General features: G+C 42.9%; 1 protein-coding gene across 2 annotated transcripts; it reads right to left on the bottom strand.

Moving 5' to 3' along the window:
- Positions 1-2: 2 nt before the first annotated feature.
- On the bottom strand, positions 3-27,935 carry DDX17 (DEAD-box helicase 17). 2 transcript variants are annotated; one of them, XM_066596381.1, is made up of 13 exons: positions 27,710-27,934; positions 18,190-18,325; positions 15,934-16,030; positions 15,695-15,828; positions 15,286-15,351; positions 14,788-14,929; positions 11,912-12,072; positions 11,137-11,309; positions 10,948-11,058; positions 10,804-10,865; positions 6,756-6,815; positions 3,058-3,294; positions 3-1,282 (listed from the first exon to the last, which is right to left on the bottom strand). In XM_066596381.1, the coding sequence occupies exons 1-13, from the start codon at positions 27,742-27,744 to the stop codon at positions 873-875; spliced, it is 1,824 nt and encodes a 607-aa protein (XP_066452478.1). In that variant the 5' UTR covers positions 27,745-27,934; the 3' UTR covers positions 3-872. The 2 variants fall into 2 exon arrangements, with proteins under 2 accessions (XP_066452478.1, XP_066452479.1); XM_066596382.1 differs by lacking the exon at positions 3-1,282 and having other exon boundaries at positions 3,152-5,818; positions 27,710-27,935.

Raw genomic sequence — 27,935 nt, 5'->3', positions numbered from 1 at the left:
AATTATTTGAGACATTTTTATTTACAAAAACAACATGGTACCCAATTGTGGAATTGAAGAGGGGAAAAGGGTGCTCTCTTGTAGCAACACTACAGAGCCTGCACTAGCAATATGAATATGCTAGAATGTGCTATATGTGAGTTGATAAAAATTAAAACCACAATTTTGAAAACAGAGTCAGCTTCTACTAATGGAGATGCAAAGCCAATTGTGGGAGAAGAAACCTACCTTCGAAAACCCACTCCCCTTCATCCCCTGAGATTTTAGTAAAGGTAGCATTTGGATGGCAGTATCATTTCATAAAAATAAAAATATAGTGAGCATCCTCGGTATAGTAATGAGATGAGTTAAATGGGGAGATGCGTATATGAACTACAATAACGGACACTAGCAGGATGAAGGAGGGGAACATATATGTTGATATTAAGAATTCATTTACCTACCTGCAAAAGAAAAAAAAAAAAAAACTTAACAGAAAAAAAATATATATTTTTTCTTGTACAAAACACCAATACAGCAACAAATGTTTGAATGTCTCATAGGTGAAAGTAGATACATGGAAGGTAAAATGGGATGACTTTACAAGTGGAAAAGGAAAGACCAACTGCTACCTCTTTCAGGATGATTTTCCTCCCTATCAAAGCCCTCTACGCAAAAAGACAAAAAAAAAATAAATTGTGGTCCTGAATTCATGTTAACAGCACTGAAATTGAAGATGAGGTATAGTGAAAATAAGATTTTCCTCAAATTCAATTTCTTGAACTTGACAAAATAAATCTGAAGGAAAAAAAACATTTTAAAAATCATAAGTATTTTACAAAACTGAAGAGTTTAAAATAAAAAAAAAAAATATATGTGAACCAATGAAAGGATCACTTTCGAGCAGGGGGAGGTGGAGGTGGGGGAGGGGGTGGGTACTGATAACTAGCTGCTTGATTCATGTAGTTCAACAAAGGAGTACCGGGCGGGGCGAACTGCTGGGACATCAGCGGCTGTGGTGCTTGGCCATATGCTGCTGCACCATAGCTGCCAGCTGCCCCTGCTGTAAATGCGCCCTGCCCGTAGCCATACTGGCTAGGCTGGAAGTTGGAATTCTGCCCCACATAGCCATATCCCTGACGACCCTGGTCTCTTCCAGTTCCATTGCTGGCAATTCCATCACGATTATTACGTCCGTCACGTCTACCACCATCTTTGCCACGCATTCTCCTATCACATTCTTCTTGGTACATCATGTTTGGGTTATTGTTGGTCGGAATAGTGCGGTACCTAGATCGGCCACCTATGGATAATGAAATACAGTAAGAGATTTCGTTTTTAACATTTTTTTTCAAACTTAGTTCATTTTAAGCTAATTTCACATGGTCAAGTGAGATATATCGGGCCGTGAAAAGATCACTCATGTGTATGGCCCCATTCAAAAGCATGGGGTCCATATTCATGCGAGATTTGTGCGTCTCGCAACACACAAATTTCACACGATTTTCTCGACAGTGTGAAAGGCCTTAAAAAGCCAAGTACTGGAGGGGAAGTAGAAGCGGCTCGTCAATTAAGAACATTGCACTAAATCAAATGAAAATAATAGCAGATTCTCAAGAAAAGATTTCTTTTGAATTTTCTACGTTTGGTGTTTGTTTTTTTTTATAATAGATTTATGCAATGTTTATAAGCAAAAGGTTTTCACCAACTGTGTCAGTCAGGTACAAGTCAAAAAAACAACACTTTGTGGCGATTCAGATTCTTAAAATTAAATTGTAAATAAAAAATTAGGATGCAGCTTCACAAGCAACAACTATGAATAGTCAAGCAGAATTCTGAAAAACTTTGCAATTTCATTTCCTCTTCTCCCAGAATAAACAACTTGCAAGTTAAAATGGTATTAAAACGAGGCTGTGAGAAATTTTCAAAATTTCCTTAAGGTTTCTACTCAATGCCATTATTCCAAACGTTTATCTAAATCATCAAACTGAACTCTGGCATCTACTTTGGCCGCCCTCCACCACCGCTGCTTCCAGACAGCTTTAGATTTTCACATTGTTATTTAAAATGACTACTGGGGAGTGCAAAAACTGTATCTTCCACAATGCCCCACAGACGATTACTGATGATTGTGCATTCACTGATGTACAAACTGTGTCGTCATTGCAGAATTTGAAGGCTCTGCGCATGTCTGACCAGTAAAACAGCAGAGTGTATAGATTGCAACCACTGGATACCAATGGAGAAAATGAAGAACTAAGCAGGGGTTATGGGGAAATCACAGGCAAGGCAATATTTCTGCAGCTTTGTAATACAAGTTATAAACACATTTTATGAAGCATATAGCTTTCACTTTGAACCACCAGAAGACCCTTTTAAACTATGCCCTAAGGCTGCCTGTCCACGGGGCGATGATTCACCGGCGAATCACGCTATGTGAAGCTTTCCATAGCATTTCTATGGAAAGCGCAGCGCCGCCGTCCACGAGCGGAGAATCATAGCGATTCTCTGCACGCGGGATTTAAATCGCGGCAGGCTCACCGCGGAGAATCGTGGCATATCTATCAGATAGGCTCACCTCGGAGACCTAACAGCTCTCCCCCTCATCCCCTGCGGCAGAATATTGTTAGTAATATTCTGCCCTCGCTGTGGACAGGGGGCCTAAAGGAGTACTGAAAGGCAGCTAAAAAGGTGTCAACATAAATAAATACAATTTTAGTGGTTAGAGTAAACTGCCCACACGGCCCCTTTACAAAATCCTGAGTACAGCCTTGATAGGGATTGAAAAGGTGTATATGTTCGTGGAACATCCATGAACATATACACATATCTATCTCATACACACATACCTTCACTTCTCTTCTGGATTTCTCTCACACAGGAGAGTGGATGCAACAGAACAGACAGTAGTAACCCTAGTTAGCTGGTGGAAGGTGAACTCTCCCAGGTAATGTTTACCCTTCACCAGCAGAAGGTAATTGTAGTCTAGCCCTTAAGGTTAAACAATTAATATAGTTTTTCAAACATCATGTGATCAATTATAGAATATCTCTACTTTATCAGACAAGAACCACTCACCTCCTCCTCCACCACCACGACCGTGGTCTACCAGCTGCATGAGTTTAGGATTTATAGTTTGGTTAGCTTCTTGAAGTACCTTGACGAGCTCACGAGCTTGTTTAAGGTTTCCAGGAGTGAAGAAAGTGTATGCTGTGCCTTTATTTGTGCTACGAGCCGTGCGTCCGATGCGGTGCACGTAATCTTCTGAGCTATTTGGGTAATCATAGTTAATGACGAACTTGACATCCTCCACATCTGTTCAGTGATCGGGACAATTGATGTGTTGGGGAAAAGAATACATTGAGGAGAGGGACAAAAAACAAAAAGTCAGTAAATTTGGAAAAATAAAGTAACAAAAAACAAAAACAGGAATTAAAAACAAACATTCACTCAACACACTCATGCATCCACACAAAAGGTAAAAAAAAAAAACAAGGAAGGAAAATAAAAACAAAACAAAAACAAAAAAAACTAAAATCAGCAAGATACCTTGATTAAAACTATGCTACACGGGATGCTATAAAAGTAATGAGGAGCAGCTTATATTCAAACTTATTACACATTTCTAACAAGTAAATAGATAAGAGTGATTTTACCAAGATTGTACTCTAATGGCAAGGGACAATTCCCCATTTTACTGACAAAAAAAAAAAGCTATAGAAACACAGACTTTCTGCATTATACTACTGGTGCTGGGCTGCACATTCAAATGCGTTATTCCAGGACTTTGCAAAAACTGACTAAGGGCGCAGAATGTGCTAAAATAAAATATCCAGTGTCATTTGTTAATGTCCTGCTGCTCCTGTTCCAAAGCACCTGCAGTAACTACTCGCCGTTAAATCGTTCATGTGACCACTGAAGCCAATTACTGGCATCAGCAGTCAAGCAACATACATGACAGTATCGCCAAAGTCATTGATTGGCTGCAGTGGTCATCACGAAAAACGGACAGCACGTAATCTGATCTCTGCAGGAGCTTCTAGGACGGGAGCAGCAGCGCTGGAAGGTGAAACAATTAACAAGTACTGGAAAGTTTGTCATTTTATTCCACTGCCTGCCCTCAGTCAGCTTTCTTCTATTTTTAAGTCTCTGAAAGCCTTTCATGGCATGTTCACATGGCATAATACAAAGTGGATTTTTCTGCGCAAACTCGGTCTAAAAAACGTGGAGGAAATCCACAGCTAAGCCACAAATTTCTGCCAGGGCCTTGGCTGACGGAATTTTCGATTCGATTCTGTGCAGACACATCACTTCCTAATGCAGATCAACATCGGAAATTCCGCAAAACAGATTTTGTCTATTGACAGAGCTGAATCTATAGCAAAATACACAGCAGAAACTCGTGCCTTTGCTGCACATTTCTGCAGTGCCTTTTAGAGGCAAGATCCACAGAGTCCACCATTTGGCCATACTCTAAGTTTATGGTGAACTCTTCTTCTCTTTTACTTACAAAATCCAGTGTATCAAAATGTATATATACACAATTTTATGAACATCTTTTAAATCTAATATGTGCTAACTAAAACACTCAGAGAAATACAGTATTTAAATGCAGACAATGTTCACAATCATTTGGTTCCTTATTATGGAGCTGAAGTCGAACTACTCCATGGGATTCATCCTCGGGTGAGCTTTTGTCCGGACCGATGCACACTCCCTCAGTGAGGTGGGCAACCAGCTGTTGGTAATCCCATCCTTTTGGCATATAGCGGTCTTACCGCCTTCATCCATAGACACAGGACCACCGGAACAGGGAGCATGCATCAATGGTCCAGGCGCAGCAAGAGGTCCCAACACGTGCACTGGCTTGGCTAGATGCTTCTGTGAGTGAACCACTAGCTCCAGCTCCAACTCCAGCAAGCCTGTCAATATGCGAAGAGAGACCCCATCCTCCTCCACTCATCTGTTGTCAACAGTTAACAAAACTTAAGTTGGAGGCCCACAGTTTCATATGCCCAATTCACTATTGTGAGGAATAACATGGTGGCCTTGTATTAAATGGTGATCTTGTATAGGTCTGTTTCTTATTACAGGAAGCTTGTTTACTAGTGCTGCAGGCTATTTCAGCTTTGGTGCATTTACTTTTGTGCAGAAATTATAAAATCAGTACAATCTGCACAGCATTTTGGGTAAGAGAAATTTTGAAGTAAAAAATGGTTATCTGCTTGAAAATAATTTGGGCTTCTTCAGGCTGGGAAGATGTAAAATAGGGAAAAGGTCAATATAAATGGCACTTTTTTTTCTTAAGGCCACCAAGATAAAAGCAGACAATGAAACATACCTTGCAGCATTCTAGCTCATTTTAGGATAGAGAGAAGGGCTAATACATTTGGAAATGGAGGAAGTCACAGGAGTCTGTAGAAAAACAGCAGAAGGGGCTATTCTTCTGCTTCGAAAGCCAAGAGACTTCCCAAAGTCTTCCTTGGCTTGGAACTTTCCCAAAACTGCTCAGCAGACAGCATAGTGGGAAGCACCAGGTGATCTCCCTTCTAGAAAGGTGGTCCTTCTATTGAATGTGGCATCATACCAGCAACCATAAAGGAAAGGGTTGTAGACCCATCTCAGCTGTCAGGGTGGAAAGCACACATTTTGCACCCCGATGTAGAGTGGGAAAGTTAGGGGGTGGAGATGCAGACCCAAAAATTGCCTCTTCAGTACAAGACCTTTGCGAGGGAAGAGTGTAAGAAGCCAGTGCCCTTTTAGCGGGGCAGCTTCCAGTGTTCATCCCCCTCTATTTTCGACAGGCAGCTGGCCCTGTACTGAGAGTGATCTGCAGCTTCTGTCAAAAACAAAACAAAAAAGATAAGATTTAATATTACAAACTACTTTAAAAAGTTATATATATGTATGTATACTTTATATATAAAATCCCTAAAGTGAACAGAATGAGTACTTTGACCAATAATAACTTACCTGTCACCTAATGCAAATAACTCTGGGAAATTGCATGCACAGCAGTTAGCCATGCATTTATCTGTAATCATTTATTAATAAAAATAAATAAATCCAGGTAACTAATGTTGAGGGCCCATAATTCGTACTATACGGAAGGTGCTGTCCACACAGTACTTGGTAAATCAATGTAAAAATACATATTGTCTCACACTAGTGAACCACCTTTCCATTGGGGAGAAAGAAACCAGGAAGTTTTCTAAACATGATGTTTTGTCAGTTAGCCAATGGTGAACTTCCACCAGGAGCAAGCTCTCCAATCCTCAGTAATACAATAGTACATGCTAAAAACAGCCTCATCCTTTCGTAAAATAGAAAATTATAAAACATATTTAAAAAAGTACGAAGTCTGTAAGTAACAAGAAACAGACTGATTTACTTTTTCATAATAAAAGCATGGATGGGGCACTGACCAGAAAAGTAGGGACTACACAAAGTAATTTTTACTAGGCTTACACAAAACGGGAAAATCCAGATAAAAACGTAAAGTATAGGAAAAAAGTATGGGAAGATAGAATTGTTATACTGTCTACAACGTGAGAAGTATATCACTATGTAATAAAAGACTAACACTAATGTGTAAATAAAAGACTGCGCTATTTTCTAATAAGCAAATCCTTCCTAACAATGAAAATAAGTATTGTGGAATATCATCAGTCCTGACTCAAGTTTTAAAGAAGTCCTTTAAAAATGAAGCCTCAATGCTAAATAAGTTCCCTCTTTGATGAAGTTATCAGCTGTATTCAACCTGCAAAGTTACAAACCTAGACCTCGTGAAGCGACATCTGTAGCGATTAGGATTGGTGCTTTTCCAGAGCGAAATTCTGTAAAAGTAATTAAAAGAAAAAGTTCAAAATATGTTTTACATTTTCCCGTCATTTGAGACCACATAACATGTAAGAGTTATCGTTCTCTCACCCACGCTGTTTGATTTTGGTATAATTTGATGAATTACAACAGTTTACAATGATTTTACTGTTTTAGCAGTAATCCCCATCACTACATCCTGTTGCCGTTCTAATTCAATTTTCTCTAATTCCTAAGCAACTACATAACAGTAAACAAAATGAAATGTATATAGAATTAAACCCCTAATGATGATTTTTGTTTTTTCCTTTCAACTTTCAAAAAAATCATAACTCTTATTTTTCTATCAAGGCAGCTGTCTGAGTGCCCACTTTCCTGTGTCTTGGACATGTGCCTTCACCCACTAGAGAATGTCATCCGTTTTCCTTATCACAGTTGCACTTTTTGTGCCGCCCTGGTGTTTTGCCGTTGTGTTGTTCGTTTGAACCAGGATTGGTGGACCATAGAGAATCTGAGACCAGTGTGTCAGAGAAAGGTGGATGGCTCCAAGTTCCAGTAGGTTTATGTGGAGAGAGGTTTTCAAGGTGATCCACTGTCCCTGCACTGTCAAATTGTCGAAGATCCTCCCCCAGTCTAAAAGACTGGAGTCGATTGTTATCTTCCAGCAAAGAATGGACCTCTCCTGTGAGAGAGGTTGGGCGAGGTTAGTCACCACAGGAGAGAACGACGGTATCGAGTCTCAAGGGACAATCTAGAGACTCGCGTGATCTGTTCCAGCTCGCTAGGATGACTTGTTATACTGGATGAGGAATTGTGCGTACGTGACCGCCTCGAAAGCGGTTACCATGAGCTCCAGCAGCCAAATGTCCTGGCGGATAGAGAGTGGAGTAGAGCAACCTTGTCGATCGGAAGTTGAAACTTCACCTAAACCGTATTGAGGAATACGTGATAAGTGCGCTGACGTGATTGGGCCAGGTTGTATTTTAGACGATTGATGAAGCGTCTGGTGCTATCTTGAGGCTTTCCTCATTGGCCCTGAGAGAAGAAGCCTTGATTAGTAAGTTGTCCAGATAAGGGATCACTACTATCCCCCTGGGAGGAAAAAGCACCACAACAACTTATAAGATAAGATCTCTGTGAACACTTGGTGAGTTGTCGCTAGGCCAAAATGACAAGGCGACAAATTGGAAATGGGCTGACTGGGCTGAAAACCAAAGAAAGTGCTAGTGGGACGGGGAAAAAGTGGAGAGAGATGTCTCTGATGTATATTGACAACAGGAATTCACTTTAATCCACAAAAGCTTGTATTTTGTCTCTCTGTATTCCCCCTGTCTATGTAAGCGCTGCGGAATATGTTGGCGCTATACTAATAAAGTTTATTATTATTATTATTATTATTAAAAGCAATCACCGCTGTGATGAATGCCATATGAAAACAACATACTTTGACATATTGATTCAGGAGCTTCACGTCTAGGACCTGGTGACCTAATCCATCCTTTTTAGGAATGAAGAGAGAGGATGAAAAATATAGGGAAACGTTTGTATGAAAGAACAGAGACTATGATGCTTTGGTCGAGTAAATCTTGAATAACTCGAAGATACTGAGAGTCTGGCCTGGATCGGGCAGTGGGGAATTAGCAAAAAAAAAGCTCTTGGGATATAGAATGAAAATCTACTGTGTATCCCGAAGAGATGCTCTTGCACACCCAGGAATCTTAAATGTGAGCAAACCACATGTCTCCAAATACCAGGAGACTGACCCCCACCCTGGATGACCAGGGTGGGGACCACCCTTCATGCAAATGAGGACTTTGCATGAAGGGCTTGGTTGCTTGTGGCCGGGGACACCAGAAAGGGCACAGTTTAAAGGATGGGTGGTTTTTGCAATGCTGAGGTGACTGAATGCCGGGGATAGAAAAACGAAAGGAACGAAAAGTAGGCCTGTGCTGACGTTGGACCTGTATTGAGGAGGATGAGAACTTTTTCTGCCTGAAGCCTCAGAAATAACTTCATCTGGGAGGCTGCCAAAGAGATGAGTTCTGGTAAAGGGAACACTGGTTAGAAACTTTTTGGAAAATACCAACACTTCAGTCACAAGGTACAGCAAACTGCCACAGAAAGCGTGGAGTAACGCGCTAGTAACTGGCAGTATCACCTCACAGAGGAACTTGCCTGTCTGGGACAGCTGAAGAGCAAGCTCAGATACCTCTTGCTGGGGAAAAGCAATGCATAGAATGCCCCGGTACAGCTGTTTCCCTCATTCGGATGAGGCCTTACTAACCCAGGATGAGGTGAGGAGAGGGTGGAGGGCCAACCAGGTTGTCACGAAAGATGATTTAACGAAGGATTCCAGCCGTTTATTGTGCTGGTTCTTAAAAGTTGACGCATCTGCCAGTGTATTGAGTTTGGATAGGCAAGACACTGAAGCATCCACAGCAAGTGAGGAAGACTACTTTTTGATTCAGAAAAGACGAGGCTGCCATGGCTACCAGATAGCACCCTGCAATTTTATTGCAGGAGGGTTTATCAAGACCATCAAACACTAATTGGGGCATTTAAAGGGTTAACAGCAACGATCAGTGTGAGCATTAAGTGGCTGCCAATCCTACTCCATACAAACCCTACATACCAGAGGGCGTAACTAGCCTCATGGGCTCAGGTGCAAACGTTTATCTTCGGTTCCCCCAACTTCTCTTAACCCCTTAACTCAGACGCGTAACTTAAAGCTCCTGTGCCCCAATGCAAAATCTGTAACATGGTCCCCAACTATAATGCTTTATTGATAGTACTATATGGATACTTCCTATATGGATGAGAGGCCTCATGGGCCCCCTAAGGCTCCAGGGCCCGGGTGCAACTGCACCCCTATAGTTACGCCAGTGCTACATACCCAGGATGTATACATCCTGGTGTGTAAAAAAAAGGCTTAAAGTTTCACTTTGTATGTATTTACCATGTCAAAAAATAAACTAAAGGATAAATGCTAACAGACAAAAATAAATTTTGAGTTTTGCTCTTTAAAAAAAATCCCTTTATATAGCCAGTAATTTAAATAGTAACCACTAGGGGAAGTTCCCATGGTTTTCGAACAGCTACCTTCTAACTCCATGATAAATCTGAAAATTAATTATTGGTACAAAAATTTAGACCCATTTGGCTCTAGAAAAAGTGTGAGGTATACTTTAAACACAGATTCAACTAACTAATGCAAGTCACCCCCCAGCCACTAGAAAGCATTAGTTTTTCAGTCATCATTCTATGAATGCCAGCATTTCTACTGAGAAGTTAGAGGGAACCCAGTTTGGTGCATGCTGGATTTAACAACCAGTTGTTAGAATTAAAGGGCCACTCCCTCCAGCGATTTTTTTCCCCCCCATTCATTCTGTAACCAGCCTTACAATAGAAATAAGTTAGCTATTTAGTTATTCCTTTCTATTAGAAAATACACAGATTTCTTCTCTTCAGGTGCATTATGGGATCTCAGTGTCTGCCTGAGATTTACTTGGCTTTGTGTTCTTTAAAGAAGTCACTTTTTCAGTCATTTGAGGGGAGTTAGTCAAAATTATTGGGTGTCACTGATAAGGATTAGAGGAGCCTGTCACACAGTTATGACGACAGTTCATCCTCCCTGTGTACTTATGATCTTTAGCTGATTTTGGCAAATATAGAATACAGGATAATGATTATTACACTGTCCTCACAGCTGACAGGGACAGTACTGGGCTCTAGTTGGTCATGTGATGCTGTTCTGATGAATCACTGAATTACTAAAACAGCATAGAGAGTAAGATAGTACCGGTAAATCTGATCATCAAGAAGTGCCTAATAAGAATCAGACAGGAGGCCGCACTGCAATCTCCATAAAAGATGTACAGAGTGTGACAGGGCAATGAAGGTGAGGTGCTAGAAAAAAAATGTGTTTTTGTTGGAGTGACCCTTTAAGTATTTTATGATCTAAAGGGAATAGGAAGATATAATTTCAGACCTACAAGATTAACTCACCATTCAAGACCCAGTCTCGTTCTTGTTGACTCTTGTCACCATGGATACACATTGCAGGCCACCTATAAGCATATGTAATTAATAATTTTTGTATGAACATTAACAAATATGACATCAGAGTTGAAGCAACAATTTGCGACTTACCCATCGCGCCTCATTCTGCGAGTAAGATCATCACAGCGGCGTTTGGTTTCCACAAAAATGATTGTTTTGTTTTCTTTTTCTGCCATTATTTCTTCCATTAGTTGGATAAGTCTAAAAAAGTGCACATAAACAATCTTTGCATTTTCAGCAATTGAATAAGAAAGCCTAAACAAATCATATTAAACCTACTTGTGATCCTTCTCACTCTCCTGGCAAACATCAACGATCTGGAGGATATTATGATTGGCAGCGAGCTCCAAATTTCCCACATTAATCTGTACGTAATCCCTCAAGAAGTCCTCAGCTAGTTGACGCACCTCTTTTGGCCATGTGGCGCTCCACATTAGAGTTTGTCTGTCAGGCTACACCAAATAAAAAAGGCTTAATAAATTTCAGTATAGGATATATTTAATTACACCCATCACAAAATGTTAAGGGTATGTTTACACATCGCAGAAAATCCACAGCATTTCCTCAAAAGAAAGTTAAAATCTGCATTGCCGCTGCAGATTTTGACTCAAAATCAGTTGATTTCAGAAGATACCACACTCCCTCACCTCCGAAGTCTTTGTGCTTTCGGCGCTTCCTTCACCGGACACGCAGCAGCCTCTACTGAGCACAGCTGGTCAGGTAATGCAGAAATTACCTGCGCCACTGCACTCACTAGGGGCTGTTGAGTGTTCACTAAAGGAAGAGTGCGAGGACTTCAGAGGTGAGAGAGATCGCGGTATCTTTTAAAGTCAGATGATTTTGACTGTCTTTTCTGGAAATGCTGCAGATTTTGCAGTGATACTTTCTGCTACATGTAAACATACCCGTAAGAAGAATTCTCTCTCAAAGTTTTGTGCAAGAGGCCTAATAAATTTTATACAATGCCAGGGTCTAATATTGGGGTGGGTGGAGGTTGAGAAGAAAAAAAAAAAAGAAATCCTTAACATTATACAGAATTTGGAAATATAGTTACCCTGATTTGGTCCACAATTTTGCGGATCTGTGGCTCAAAACCCATGTCAAGCATTCTGTCAGCTTCATCCAGCACTAGGTATGTACAGCGCCTCAAATTGGTTTTCCCAGCCTCCAAAAAGTCAATGAGTCTGCCTGGAGTGGCAATGCAAATCTCCACACCTTGATAGAAGACAAAAAAGCAAATAGTTCATGTACTGAAAAAAGAAAACCTCTGATGTAGTCCATATGTATGAAGAAGTGGAAAATGACGGTTATACAGAAAAATAAACAAACTGCAAAAATCTAAAAAAGAAAGTTGGGGTTATTCTTAATGTGACCATCACCTTGAAAAAGGGGGACCTCATTAACTGCTAATTCTTTACATTAGCCAATATAAAACTCTTCCACAGGGCTTTTAATAGGAAATGCATCATTAGAAATGACCCATTGTATACATTGATTTATGTTTAAGACGACCTGTCACTGGATAGAATTCAGCAGAGCCGTTTGCTTGGCCAACATACTGACTCTATTCCTGTCCTCTATACATGATGGTCGCCTCCCTTCATCTCCAAGGTCTGGCTACTGGGGCTCTCAGTGTCTTAAGTAGGCGGTCCTCGCCACTTAATCACAATTAGTTAGACTGTGGAACTCTCTACCGGAGGAAGTGGTGATGGCAAAATCGATAGAGGAGTTTAAAAGGGGACTTGATGTCTTTCTGAAGAAGAAGTATATTACAGGATATAAATATTAGGTTAAGTGTCAATCCTGGTATACAGGCAGGTAGGAACTATTAGGGGTTGATCCAGGGAACAGTCTGATTGCCATTAGGGAGTCGGGAAGGAATTTTCCCCCAAAAGGGCTAATTGGCTTCTGGCCTTGGGGTTTTTTGCCTTCCTCTGGATCAACACAGTAGGATAGACAGGCTGGACTAGATGGACAATGTCTTCATTCGGCCTTACATACTATGTTACTATGTTACAATAGATTTCACCCTGTCAATCAAATGAGTGAGTGCCAAAAGCTAGACTCAAGAAAAGCCTGCAAGGGCAAAGGGAGGCAACTATGGAGGGATGGGGGATAGTTAGCTTTGCAGTGTCTGTAGAGCCATGCAACCAGCCCTATTGATTCTATCCAGTAACAAATCCTCTTCAACCCCCTACTTGACTTCTGCCATACATGTACAGACAGATGATGGGTGTCATTGCATAGAGTGAGCTTGGGTTCAGAGGCAGTGGTATAGCTGGGCTGCCGTAATGGCAGGGGTTGAAGAGGACTGCACTCTTAAAAAGTTAACCTTTTTATTGCTGCTGTCAGTTCTGATAATGGCATTTAAATGGCCAGAGTGAGGAGGCCTCTGAAAAATTAAAGTTTAAAATAAGGGGGAAGAAAGCTGTAGCAGTAAGGAATTGAGAGGATCTGTCAGGGTCCACTTTTAAAGGGAACCATTCTTAACCATATTCTATTTAAATAATGAATGGCAGGAGAATGGAAAAGAAAAAGAACAGAACAGAGAAAGCATAGATTTCTCAAACCCTCAGTGCGCCACATCTCAAAATCCCAGTTTTGCATCATCGACTGGGCAATCCCCAAAAGCCGACAGTACTTATAAAGGTTTAATATTGTATTCCTTTATATAGGTGCAGAACCTGCTACCTCTCATTCAAGATACCAGATGGTTGCTCAAAAATTTTTTTAAAAACGGAGCTAGCTTATGCCTGCAGGAGGGGTATAGCTAGTGGGAGGAGTTAACACTTTTATGCTTAGTGTCGCCTCCTAGTGGCAGAAGCTAAACCCAAGGTTTTGCTGTGTCCCCCAATGATATAGACACGAAAACATTTTTTTTACCCAGAATTTAATAAGGGCTGAGAGGATATGAATAAATGGCGTCCGCATGTCTAAAAATTATTGAACACGTGTTTCTTTTTATAGGGAAGCAACAACCCAATCCATTCGGAACAAAAAGCTAAGCTTTTCTAAAAATACTCAAAATGTAGGGGTATTTGGTGTCAGTCAGTTTTGCAAGATGGCCTTGCCTGCTGAAGCATAAATACAAAACAAGACTTTTACTGCCACAACTGACAGGCGCACCCATATTTATCACGACTAAAGAGAGCCCAGGACAGTGTTCGTGCAATATCATGCCTAGAATGTGTTTTACCAAGAGCCTGAATCGATTTCCAGAAGGAGTAAATTTGGAGGCATGCCCATAAACAATGGAAGTGGTCCTAAGTGCCACATCTAGGACAGGTGGGATCCAAGATATTTCCCATATAGAAGTTTCTTTTGGGGAAGATGTATCCTTTCTGAATTATTTTTAGGGTCATTTCCCAGTAGGAAACGTATAGCAGAAATATGTGTCACACTTAAATATCTTGAGGATAAAGGTTGGCGTCAATTGAGGGTCATGAATTTGCCAGCTTGCAAGTCCCTGAAGCGTCAAGTTATATTGTAATTGTGGACATAAAAATGTGTATAAATTAGTAATTATGCCTTTTTATCAGCATTTGAGAATGGAGTTTGATTATAAATCTATCAGTCCAATTGTCCTCAGCGAGTTTACACGTTACACTTTTAGCATAGCTTTATAATTGCATGAAATGAGGGGGATGTAATTTTTATACTCACCGGCTACCCAGATCCCATGGTGTCCACTGGTGAAGATCACACCAGGAACAAAAACACAGCTTTTCTCTGAGTCACATGCGTGCGCTCTCCCGTACAGTATCATGGGAGAGCGCATGCACCTCACTCAGAGAGGAGTCATATCTTCGTGCCTAGCGCGATCACCGGCAGACACCGTAGGAACTGGGGAGTGGAGGGGTATAAAAATTACATCTCTCAACTCCCTGTCACCTATGGGAACAGCACCATAACAGACAGGATTTATCCTACCTCTTTCAAGATCACGTATCTGTGGACCCTTAGGAGCACCACCATAAATGCATGTACTCTTCAGCCGAGATGACTTCCCATACTCATCAGCTACTTGCTGTACTTGCTGAGCCAATTCTCTGGTTGGAGCGAGAACCAAGCACTGCAACACATAAAAAGTAGGGAGATTTATTTGTAAGGACTGTTGTTATTTAATTATTTTAATACAACCCCATATTACATCTGATTCCACCATGTTTTCGCCAGCACAAATGCCAGAAATATACAGAAATCTGCTGAAACGGAGGCCGTATTGGTCTTAGTTTGAGCAATGGAAGGCTATAATTCTGTCTCAGGGCTCCTTCTGAATTCTGTTTTTGGGGAATCTAATGAAACCCAGAGAAGGAACACTCAGGGACATAAGGAAAAACAAGATGTGAATAGTCCCATAAAGGGATACCTTTTTTGTTTTAGATTGTATCAGCAAAGACAATTTTTAAAAAGCTACTCTGTACGTACAATTGGTCCATCTCCTCGCTCCAGATAAGGCTGGTGGTTGATGTGCACCATTGCAGGCAGCAAATACTGTATGAAAAAAAACACTACATAAGTACTTGGAGAACAGACAATGCTTGCATCTGTGGTAAGTTGCAATTGTTAATACATCTACAAACAAGTAAAAAGAACTCCAACATCCTGTTCCTCAGTGAACCTGATCCAACAGGTTTGCCTAGATGTTCATCACCAAGCTTTGTATTTTCTACCTTCTAATATTAACTACCTTCCCTAAAATTTATCAAACAATTTATCCCTAACATAAAGAGCTGCTGAATTTTAACAAAGTCTAGTCATTTCTATTCTATTTTGTGTCTTTTATGAGATAAAGTAATGTTTTTGAGACGTTATATTTTGAAGACAGAATAAATACCGCAAGTGTTTTGCCAGATCCGGTCTGGGCAATTCCCACCATATCTCGACCGCTCAACGCAAGAGGAAATCCCTGGCATTGGATTGGGGTAGGTTCCTTAAATCGTTGGTCAATAAGAACATCCATAACATACTCTGCATTATAAGAAAACAAATATGAAATGTAAGTATCATGCTTTATGGGGAAAAAAAGCCCAAGATTGATAAGTGTTTTTCATCAAACTAAGTAAAACAACTTACGAGGAAAGTTAGCCTGTAGGAAACTATAGACAAGTTTTGGGCAATTTATCCCTCGGACAGTAATCTCTTTCTTTCTGCGCACTTCTTCAATGTCATGCTGCATTATAAGAGAATACAGTTAAATGGTTACTTTTCAAATGGTTGTTTCAACAAACTTATTTTAACATTGGCTATCATATTAATATAAGACTAAAAAACTGCAGTTCAGTTTATTTACCATAACTAATATTTTCTGGCTGAAAAACAATAAAATTAGCATTAAACTGCTGTCCACTAGAAATCTACTCTCCTTCCAATATGCTGTCCACTGTCTGTTGTCAAGTGATGTCTGTCTCTAGTAATAGGCGGATTATGAAAACCGGGGGGGGGGGGGGGGGGGGGGGGAGAGAATACACACAGACTGCTTTCCTCAGCTTATGTGCCTTATGAGCTAGTGTACCTCCGCTCTTCCCTCCAGTTTCCCCCCCCCCGCTCGGGCTGTCAGGTCCTGGCAGTCACTAACAGCGGCTTCCCCAGCGGCACAGTGACGACTTCTTATCTGGCAGCGACAGCGGCTTCCCTGCCGGCCTCCCCGCACTGGCAGCACACAAAAAAAAAAAAAAAGTCTACCAAAATATGACAAATATGCATTTATTGATAGAGGTTGCTCAAGAGTCAATTATAAACATTGGAAAACATGTATGAATGTCAAAGACTGGCAGAAGGGACACCGTTGAAGATTCTCTTGGCCTCCTTTCATTCTCTAATGGCAGCCACAGCACTTTTAGACTAACTTGTGCACACTGGGCACTGGTTATGAATTGGTACCCACATGAGTAGCACCTTGGTAAACCAGAACAGCATGAGACGCCTGAAACTACCATGCACAGCGTGCATCAGGCAGATTCAGTAGCAAGGCTGTCATCGTGGAAGACACGAGAGAGGCCACAAAAACCAGATGATCCTACAGACAACGAGAAACAGCATAAAGGAGGAGTGACCGGTAAAATTAACACCCACGTCTAAGAACAATTTGAGAGCGGACATCTCACTGCAACCACCAGGATCACAAGTTACTTCAATTCCAACAGTTAACCCTTTAGATGCCACTATCAGTACTGGCAGCAGCATATAAAATTGGCCTGACACAGAGGGATCGCAGAGATCGCAGGGTGCCGTTTGGTTACCACGAAAGTCCAAAGCCTTGCCAAGACCAAAAATGGTGAAATAGCTTTTTTTCCCATTTCATCTTACTTATAAATGTGTAAAAGTTTTTTTAATACATAATAAGGCACATTAAATAGTACCACTGAAAAATACAACTCACCGTGCAAAAATCACATCCTCACATGGCTACGTTGCCAGAAATTCATTTTAAAGTTGTGATTTTTAAGTGTAGAAGAAAAAATTAAAACGAAAAACAGCTGCGACATGAAGGGGTTAAAGAGAATGCGTCATCAGACAAATGATGATCTTGCCTTCAGTTGTCATGTGCCATTTATTGGAGCGGGCTCAGCTGAACTCTGTAGGTGCCATCTGTAAAACACAGCTTACAACCGTCTGCCAATTCTAATATACTGAAATGCTTTGTTGCCAGAAGCAGACAGCTCTGTTCATTGTGCAGTGGCCTGGCGTGGTACTGCAGGCTGAGTCCCAATCAAGGGAATGGGTTCCAGGTGGCAGTCCTCTGCCAATCAGCTATTGCTAAGCTAACCTGAGACTAAGGCAAGGTGCACACTAGCCGTGAATGCGAGTTGGGCCCAAGAGACTCAGGCGCAACTCACATCGGACAGCATAATGACACCTGTCTATGTGCTATCCGATTTACATGGACACAGCACATTGAAGTAAGTTATCACGGACGAGAAACAGGACATGCTAGGGGCAAGGAATAGGACATGCAATGAGTTTTTTTTCATGTGAACGGTCAATGTGCATAACCTCATAGCCTTATAATGAGGTGTGTTGTCTGTCGATTAACACGAACAGCAAATAGTCCCAAATATGCTAGTGTATGTGAGGCCTAAGTCGTCTATGTTAGACACAAAACAAACATTCAGTACAATACTATTCCAAGTCTATGGTGACAATACAGACCTAACACACAGTATTTTCTACTGCACCAACTGTACTTTCTTGATATACCTTTTCGTTATTTATGTATCAGAAGGTTCATTAACTGGTAATTACCTCAATTGTCAGCTTTTCAGCAGTGCACTGAAAAGTTATTAAAAAACAGGCCAGAAGGCAACAAGCTAAAACTGGGCTTTAACTTACAATTGACATGCGTACTACTTCAGGATGCTCCGTGTAAAAGTTCTTCTCAAATTTTGGAAGCTCATTTAAATCCCAGCGCTTCTTACGGAGACGTTCTCCTGGATTACCGAACTTTGGAAAGCGGGAACCACCGGCACTAATTAAGTAGACATAAAAGAACAGTTTATTAACGGGAATAGAAAATACATGTAATAAATCAAATCCAAGCATTTAAAGGAAGAGAAATAATGAATCTCTTAAAGGGCAACTAAACTTTTTACAAATTTCTTACAAGTCATAAGTTTTGATTGGTTGGGGTCCAGGTGCTATAACCGCTACAAGCTGCTAAAACGTTTGGGCAGAAACACTTATCTGACTGCTGTGCCTGTTTCAGTCACTGCTCAGAGCGGTGTACAGGCTCCCGGGAAGGTTTGTGGAGCCCATATACTGCTTGCAATGCTCAGCTGAGTGCTTCCACCTATTCATTTTAGCAAAAGGTTGGCTTTCGGCCATCAGCCCCCCCACTGATCAAACTATGACATGTCAGACATTTTGTAAAAAGGTTGGTTATACTTTAAATCAAAACAGTTTAAGATTTGGCATTGCTACCCATTAACCCATTTGCACGGTGACTGGTTGCTATGAGCAGATAAACAGTTTTACTATTAGAGGGTTTTGATAACAGTAAAGAAAAAAAATAAGCATAAAACACATCACCACACTGCTGCTACCTGGGGCCGCCATACTCTAGGCACCTATATCCTTCTCTGTCCGTATGCACAATGCAGCAGGGAATGATTTGTTTATAGTAACTATGAATGAGCTATTGGACAGTAGTGTCCAGAAATGATCAGTGCCATCTCCAGAAAGAAGGGATACTAGTGACTGGTAACGATCGGTAATAGCAAACATAATATAACCACAGCACAGTATTAGGAAAATACTCTCTAAGGCCTCATGTCCACGGGGAAAATCAGGCCCACTCCGGATTCTCCATGGAGTCCCTCCTGCCCCGCGGACATGAGCGCTGAAAATGAGAATAAATAAGAATAAACTCACCTCTCACACGCTCCGGATCTTCTTTTCGCCGCGGCGTCATCTTCACTGCGTCGCGGCTGGATCTTCTTTCTTCGGCCCGGCGGATGCACAGGGCACGTCGGTGACGTGCCCCGCGCATGCGCCGGCCCGAGGAAAAAAGATCCGGCCGCGACGGAGAGAAGATGGCGCCGCGGCGAAGGGAAGTACCGGAGCGGGTGAGTAAATTCCGATTTTTGTCTCTCGCGGATCCGGACAGCTTCCATAGGCTTCAATAGAAGCCCGCCGGAGCCGTCCCCGCGGGAGACCCGCACGAAAATGGAGCATGGTCCAGATTTTTTCATGCTCCATTTTTTTTTAAATCACTTTTATTGACCATCCGCGGGTATTTATCTACCCGCGGGTGGTCAATGCATCCCTATGGGATGCGGATCCGCAGGCAGGCAGAAGAGTTAAAATCCGCTGCGGATTTTAATTCTTCTTTTGCCCGTGGACATGAGGCCTAAGCATTACTTGTAGAAAAATGCTTTAATATAACATCCAATGGAGCATGCCACAATTAAGCTACTTCTACACGGGCGATCGCGATCTTGCTGAGAAGGAAAGAAAAAACGCTTTTTTTTCTCGTGATTTTTGAATGTCAATGCTGCTTTTTCTCACTAAACCATCACTGCTGCTCGCGATTTTCTCTTGCTTTATCGCGCAATTTTGCCACGATTTTTTTTGTGAAAGTCAATGAAACTTTCTAACGTTAAAAATCGCATTGCAACTTTGTTGAGTTGTGTTGCAATAAAAAGAAGGCTCCAGAGGGAAACGTAGATTTTAAAATAATTAAAAATTTGCACAGCGCTGAAATATAGAGCATTTCACCATTTTGTGTTCTCTCAACATTGCATGAGTGAAAACATCGCTAATTGGAAGGAAACCATTGGTTTCATAATCTGCTTTTTTACTGATGTTTGCATCATGTGATTTTCTCGCCCCTGTAAACAACCCTTATTTGCTTTCTGCCTGATGCAAGAAAAACCTTCCTGTAAATTCAGACATAGAAGCACACGAGCCTCACAGTTTTTAACGGGAGCAAATATAGCAGGTAAAGCATTAAAAACAATTGGACTTGTAGTTACTTTGATAATAAGCGTTCACTTCAATACTGTAAGCCGGCTGCACACAGGCCATGTGGATTCAGCTTATTCTATTGCGGATGACCGTGGGGGCTCACTGTTGGTCATGCGCAGTACTGATTTTTCTTCATGTTTTTCCCGCGTCATTGCCTAGTGAGGCCAATTGCAGATAGGCTGCAGGTCAGACAGCTTGCACTGACTTTAATAGAAGCCGCCCGTGCGGAGTTCACACAAAAATAGAACCTGCTGCGATTTTAAATCCACTTGTGGAAATCGCAATCGCTATCCACTCATGTGAGCGGATATGCGAATGTACTATTTCTTTAATGGGTGCAGAATACAGCGGATCATCCGCGCAGGCGACTATCACGGATTCCGCAATTGAAATGCGGTCGTGTGCAGCCAGCCTAAAGCTAGGTTTACACAGGGTGAATTTGCCACGGGACAGCCAATCCATTGCGGCAAAGCCGGCGCCGCAACGTGGATTCCCCGGCTGCAGCATGTTTTTGGGTTTTTTCCCCCGTTGCAGCTGTGCTCCTCTCTATGGGAGCACCGGCCGCAACTGAAAACTATGTGGCCAAGTGCCGCAGGTTTTGAAGCTGCACTTTCCCAGCAGAAATCTCACGGTTTCGCTGCAGCAAAACTGCAAGATTTCCGCCGGGAATACGTCCCGTGTGACCCCAGCCTAAGGCTGCCTGTCCATGGGCGTTGCGGTATCCCATGGCAGATCTCCGCCACCCGGGAGCAGAAGCCGGCAGATGGATCTCCGCTGTCAGCCTTATCTAATAGATAGGCCGACCGCGGAGAATCGCACCAAATCGCAGCATGCTGCGATTTGCCAGCTGCGAGCAGAGAATTGCAATGATTCTCTGCTCGTGGACAGGGGAGAGAACGCAATTCAAACTCGCCCATGGACAGGCAGCCTTAAGCTTTTTGTTTTAGTGTGCCTCTCTGACACAGTGACCTTGAACTGTTTTCTCTTTATCAGCAGTGGCCCACAACAGTCTACATTAACAACTGCATAGAGAGGGAATAAAACTAATTTATGCATCTTTCTATGCAGCACCAAATACATTTTTTGTCACTGTACATCTCCATGTGTAAACAGGAAATGTGCTGCTGACAATTATGAAAGCGTAAGGGAATGAACAATCGTATTGAGGCTGCTGTATTACATGGCAGTATTTCAACCCTGAACAACGCAGGCAGAGAACTGCTGACTGGGGCCGGCACCTGCACTCCTCATAGGGAATCAACAGACTCGTCCAGATGCCGGTGTAGCTCCTCCTGGGTTTTGCAGGGAAGAAAGGGTGCTGTAATAGCACCCATTAAAAGGCCAATCTGAGTGTTGATGTGGTCATCCAGCCTAGTACATAACATATTTTAGGCTGAAAAAAAACCCACCCAGTTGAGCCTATTTTCCAGCAATGTTGATCCAGAGGAAGGCAAAAAAAAACCAATGAGGTAGAAGCCAATTTTCCTTATTTCATGGGAAAAAAATTCCCTCCCGACTCCAGTCTGGCAATCAGAATATTCCCCCAAATCATTGATTGTAAGATTGTTACACTCAAGAAAGGAGTCCACAGGCCCCCCTCTTAAAAACTTTTTGGAGTTCTCCATCACCACGTCCTCAGGCAGAGAGTTCCATAGTCTCACTGCTCTTACAGTAAGGAACCCCCTTCTAGGTCAGTGTAGAAACCTTCTTTCCTCTAGATGTAGAGGGCGCCTCCTTGTTACAGTCACAGTTCTGGGTATAAATAGATGATGGGAGAGATCTCTGTATTGTCCCCTGATAAATTATACATAGTTATTAGAGCGCCTCCTTGTTACAGTCCAGAGTATAATAAATGATAGAGATCTGTGTACTGACCCCTGATATATTATACAGTTATTAGGTCGCCCCTCAGTCGTCTCTTTTCTAAACTAAATAACCCCAAATTTCATAACCTCTCTGGGTATTGTAGTCCGCCCATTCCGCTTATTACTTTAGTTGAATCCGCTCAAGCTCCGACTTGAGTAACGGTACCCAAAACTGTACACAATATTGCGTGTGTGGTCTGACCGGTAGGTGGTTTCACACCCATGCCTGTGGTTCAGCTTTCTTGCTCTGTTCAGGGAGCAGGCAAGGGGAATCCCTGCAGCCAAACGGCTCCGTCTCAGGACAGAAACGATCAGTGCAGAACGGACCCCATTGACTATAATGTGATCCATTCGGTTTCCACTCAGCTGCCTGGCTTTTAAATGGATGATAAAGCACTGCATGCAGTGCTTTTTCTTGCAGTATTTTGTGCTGGATATGCAGTGGAATATGCAATGGAAAGTTCCAATGCAAATGGGAAACCGGCCTTAAACGTCATTTGCCACTTTTCTGCCCCCAACCTATCCAGATCCTCTTGCACCTAATTTGTCTTGTCTTGAGTCATCTTCAAATATTGCTATTTTACTGAACAATCCTTCTACCAGGTCATTAATATATATATATTAAAAAGAATAGGGGCCAAAACCGACCCCCTGTGGTACCCCACTAATAACAGTGTCCCCTCCAATACTGCCCCCCAGTCTGAACTAGAATTTACCTCCTCATAGAAGCTAATGAGGTTGGTTTGACAGGAGAGATCTCTCATAAACACATGCTAATATGGAATTATACAGCCATTTACCTTGAGTTTCTCCAGGATAGCATCTCTTAGAAACCCTTTAAGCATTTTACCCACAATAGAAGACTTACTGGACTGTAGTTTCTAGGTCTGTTTTATTAACCCCGCTTGAACATCGGCACCACCTTAACTATGCGCAAATCCAGTGGAATAGACTGCCAACTTATACAGTCCTTAAATATAAGAAACAATGGTCTGTCTATAGCATGATTCAATTCCCTTAGAAGCTGGGGGTGTATGGTATTTTAATCTTTTTAAGATGGCTTTCATTTCATTTTCCTCTGTGAATACACTGGCTAAAAAAAAAAATTAAATAAACTATTTAATAGATTTGCTTTCTCCTCATCACCCTCTACAATTTTTCCCACATTATTTTTAAAGGGCCAGCATTAGGCCCCCTGTCCACGGCCGAGGTGAAATATCGCTAGCACTATTCCGCCGCGGGGGAGGAGGAGGGAACGGTGACAGGTCTCTGAGGTGAGCCTATCTTTAGACAGAGCAATGATCGGTTTAAAAAAAAAATATATATATCTCAAATGACAGTTTTGAGCGATTATCTTTGCATAACTCTAAGTCGCTAATTAGCTATTTGAGTTATTCAGGTGGAGCAGGATACTGCTGTGATAGCTTGGAGAACAATGCAGCTATTTTGAATATGCAAACAGCTGCATTGTTCTTGGAGTTTTCAGTTGGTGTCCCGCTGAGAATTGCCAGCTGAAAGAATGCTCTCAGCACCGCACGCTAAGATATCAGCCTGTGGTGCTGATAAAACTCATCACTGATTTTTAGCTGGCTAGAAATGAGCGATGAACGAACAGTGCATAACAGTGCAGGGTGGCCGTGCATTTAGACGCAACGATTATCGCTCAAAAGACGGCTTTTGAGCGATAATCGTTGTGTCTAAATGGGCCCTAAGTCTGTAATTGATGTCATTGGGCATCTTGCTAATCCAGTGTAAAAACACCTTAAGCTGTTTGCCTTCCTAAAACTTAATATTTTTGTAGCCCCATCGATAAAACTCTCCATTGAACATTTATTATACATGTGAAAATTATATTATGGTCACTATTTCCCAGGTATCCCGGGTCTGTTGGTTAAAGGGGTTGTCCTGCGCCGAAACGGGGTTTTTTTTTTTTCCTCAACCCCCCCCCCGTTCGGCGCGAGACAACCCCGATGCAGGGGTTAAAAAAGAACACCGGAGAGTGCTTACCTGAATCCCCGCGCTCCGGTGACTTCTTACTTACCTGCTGAAGATGGCTGCCGGGATCTTCACCCTCGGTGGACCGCAGGGCTTCTGTGCGGTCCATTGCCGATTCCAGCCTCCTGATTGGCTGGAATCGGCACGTGACGGGGCGGAGCTACAAGGAGCCGGCATCCAGCACGAGCGGCCCCATTGAGGAAAGAAGAAGACCCGGACTGCGCAAGCGCGTCTAATTTGGCCATTAGACGCCGAAAATTAGACGGCCTCCATGGAAACGAGGACGCTAGCAACGGAGCAGGTAAGTGAAAAACTTCTTATAACTTCTGTATGGCTCATAATTAATGCACAATGTACATTACAAAGTGCATTAATATGGCCATACAGAAGTGTATAGACCCACTTGCTGCCGCGGGACAACCCCTTTAATATTAAGTCCAAAATGGCTATCCTTCTAGTCGGGTCCTGTACAACTTGGAGAAGGCAATTACCTTCAGTTACTAACAGAAACTTGTTACCTTTATGAGATTTGCAGGTTTCGGCTTCCCAGTTTGTATCCAGATAGTTAAGGTCCCCCATAATAATTCCCTAATTGTGATTTGCTGCTTCATCTATATCATCAAATATGGCTGCACACAGGCATATTTGGATTGTGGAATCCGTAGCAGGTGTGTGCCTACAATTTTCGCAGCAAACACCGCCCATAACATGCTATTGAAAAACGCTTTCTCCTGCACACAAGCAGAAATCAATTGCAATTTTCTGCTTGCAGAGAAAAAAAGTCACAGCATGATCTTTTTTTGCGCGGATGGCTTCCATTAAAATCAATGGAAGGCGTCCGACCAGCGGCCCTGCTGCAATTGAAATTGAGGAAAGGTTGCGTATTCCTCGTCATAGCTAGGCGATGACGTGGAAAAGCAGAGGTTTAAAAATGTGGATGCCGGCTGGGATTCTGCATGCGGGCTCCGACGCAGTCGTGTGCAGCTGGCCTCAGTCATAAATATTTTGTGTTTTTTGTTATATTTGATGGTCTATAGAAAACCCCTATGGGGATGTTATTGTTGTCACCCATAGAGACTCCAAATATTCATCTCCTTCACACGTATCCTCCCATGTGGGCTTTAAACAGGATTTTACATAAAGACGAACCCCTTCCCCTTCCAGTTTTTACGATCCCTTCTGATCAGATGTAACCGTGTAAGTTCACCCCCCAGTCACAGCTTTCATCCAACCAGGTCTCAGTTATTCCCACTATGACATAGTTTTCCTCAGACATTATTACTTCTAGTTTGTTAACCTTATTAGTCAGACTTCTAGCATGAGTTTAGAAGGTTTGGGTTATTTTGTATATTAAGTGTATCACTACTAACTGTTCTGCCAGTTCTTCCTGTACTAACCCCTAGTCCCAGGTCAGTCTACACCATCTTCCCCTGCATCTCTGCGGTTGCCCCTCCCCTCATATTAGTGCTTGCGTTTTTACAACAATTTCCGGACAGGGACAGCCCAGCAAACCGCTAGCGGCAGTTGCTAGTGCTTGTGTAGCGTACGGCTAGTTTCACACGGGTGAGGGTAATATTGGGTTGTGATTCACGAGCCAAAATCGTGTTTTCCACCAAGTGAAAGCCCCATGGCTGTGAGGCATTTTCATGTGTTAACAGCCTTGCATCATTACAGGGAAATCCCTTTATCCCTGCAGGAATGAAAGGATTTCCCAGCCGTGGCTGTCACAGCTGCAGCAGAGGATCGCATAGCTCTCCCATTGTTTTCGCTGCTGCCGCCGCTCCCATTGGGGGCATTGGAGGAGATTGCGAAAAAAATAGAACACTAATTATTTTTCCACACAGTATTGCAGGTGTAAAAACACTGCAAATGAAAATGAAACCATTAAAAATAAAAAATAAAAAAATCACACGGTTGCATCGCACAATTTTCTTGTCCATGTAAAAACGGCCTAACGCTGCTATTACAGGAGCGCCTGGCATTTGTTGGGGAAGCTTGACCGCTAGTCGCAGCTGCTTGTACTCATGTAATATAAGCCTAAGGGCTTATTCAGACGACCGTATATCGGCTGGGTATTCACGCCAGCTGATATACGTCGTCTCTCTCTGCAGGGGAGGAGGCTGGAAGAGCCGGGAGCAGTGCTCTGAGCTCCCGCCCCCTCTGCACTATTTGCAATAAGAGGCGGCGGGACAGGGGTGGGGCTAAGTTCTGGGAATTCGCTCTGCCCCATCCCACCTCCCCTCATTGAAAATAGTTCACAGGGCGGTGGAGAGTTGGCGGGAGCTCAGTGCACTGCTCCCGGCTCTTCCAGCCTCCTCCCCCTGCAGAGAGGGACGCCGTATATCGGCCGGCGTGAATACCCGGCCGATATACGGTTGTCTGAATAAGCCCTAAGGCCTTCCTCACATGACCGTATATGTGGCTTGTTTAGCCGCATAAAAAAAAATATATATTTTCCGCAGATACGCCACAGCCGCCTGTGTAAATGGATGAGAAAACGCTAATTTAGATTCAGACTTGATCGCGGCTCTTTTCTTTTCAGACGTCAAGCATCTCACGAAGGATCTGTGAAGAGCCGGACATTACACGCGGTCCCCCACGCCAGCTGAGCGTACGTGACATCATCTGCACGCAGTTTGTAGTCCGGGCTCCTCCCACACCATGAAAGCAAACTAATAGCCGAATTTAAAACCTGTGAGCTCAAAAAAAAAAAAAATTTAAAAAAAAAAACGTAAACCGCTGCATTTTGTATAAAACAAAAAAGCAGCAGTCCGTACCTCTGGCGTCCAGCTCTACCGCAGTCACGCTTCTTACAGCGCGGCATTTGAAGCGCCATGCTCTCATTGGCTTCAGTGGGACCTCGCAGACTATCATTCCACTTTCGAGCGCCATCTTCTCTATTCTCGTATTAGCGGTTTTTAACCGCCCCATTTAACGCTGTAGCGTGTGCGGCCTTAGCGAGTCCAGAGAAGCGCCAGCGCGACAAACAGACTGGAACGCTCTAGTTGGATTTAATAGTCCAATAAAGCCGCCCAGAGATAAACGTACCGCTGGTAACGCCAACGCCATTTGAACTGAGTTCCTAATAATGACCCCGTAATGATCAACTCCTCATATCGGTGTGTCGCGTAGCGGGATTCGGGTTGGGGGTGTCTGGCACGAGTCCGGGCGATGCGGTTTTTATTGTTGACGTCTACCAGCCTCGCCGTGCAGTGATGGCAGCCATGATGAGCGCAGGGCGGCGTGTGCTGTGGCGGTACAAGGCACGGTTGCCACCAGCGTCTGAGCAGAGCAGCCGGTGCAACAAGGGGGAAATTAGGATTTTATTTGTACAGATGTTGCCTGTTTTTGCCGCCAGATGAGCTGCACTGCTCCCCACAGAGCAGCCTGTCCATCAGCTCTACGGCAGGGAGAAGTTATGTAACCCGCCGCCTCTCCTCAGCCGGCCGGAGACAGAAGACGCCGCCATGTTGTTGTGAGGAGACGAACATGGCGGCCGCAGCTGCCCGCGTCACACACCAGCTTACCCGCCTCGGTCACGATCCATAAAGCTTCCCCTCATTCTGCTGTCGCTGTTGAACCACACGTTATTGGCGCCCAAACCGGTCAGTCAGCGGCCTGTTACAGATCACGGAAGCCTAACGGCGGCTGATACCGGGTTTTCTCGAGATAAAATACAGTAACCGAAGCTGTGGAGCCGGTATGCTCTTCAGAAGCGCCAGCACAAAATGGCCGCCGTCGTCTTCTCTTTCC

This window comes from Eleutherodactylus coqui, chromosome 3 (genome assembly GCF_035609145.1).
Source record: "Eleutherodactylus coqui strain aEleCoq1 chromosome 3, aEleCoq1.hap1, whole genome shotgun sequence".
Taxonomy (NCBI): domain Eukaryota; kingdom Metazoa; phylum Chordata; class Amphibia; order Anura; family Eleutherodactylidae; genus Eleutherodactylus; species Eleutherodactylus coqui.
Note: the sequence above shows the minus strand (reverse complement) of the source record. Positions and strands in the feature narration are given on the sequence as shown.

Excerpts from the sequence above, each read along its gene's own strand:
- DDX17 (XM_066596381.1), bottom strand. The coding sequence starts at position 27,744 with ATGAGGGGAAGCTTTATGGATCGTGACCGAGGCGG. Across the intron at positions 12,073-14,787 it reads GATACGTGATCTTGAAAGAG|GTGTGGAGATTTGCATTGCC; the intron begins GTAGGATAAATC and ends TCTTCTATCAAG. Across the intron at positions 11,310-11,911 it reads AAATTGTGGACCAAATCAGG|CCTGACAGACAAACTCTAAT; the intron begins GTAACTATATTT and ends TATTTGGTGTAG.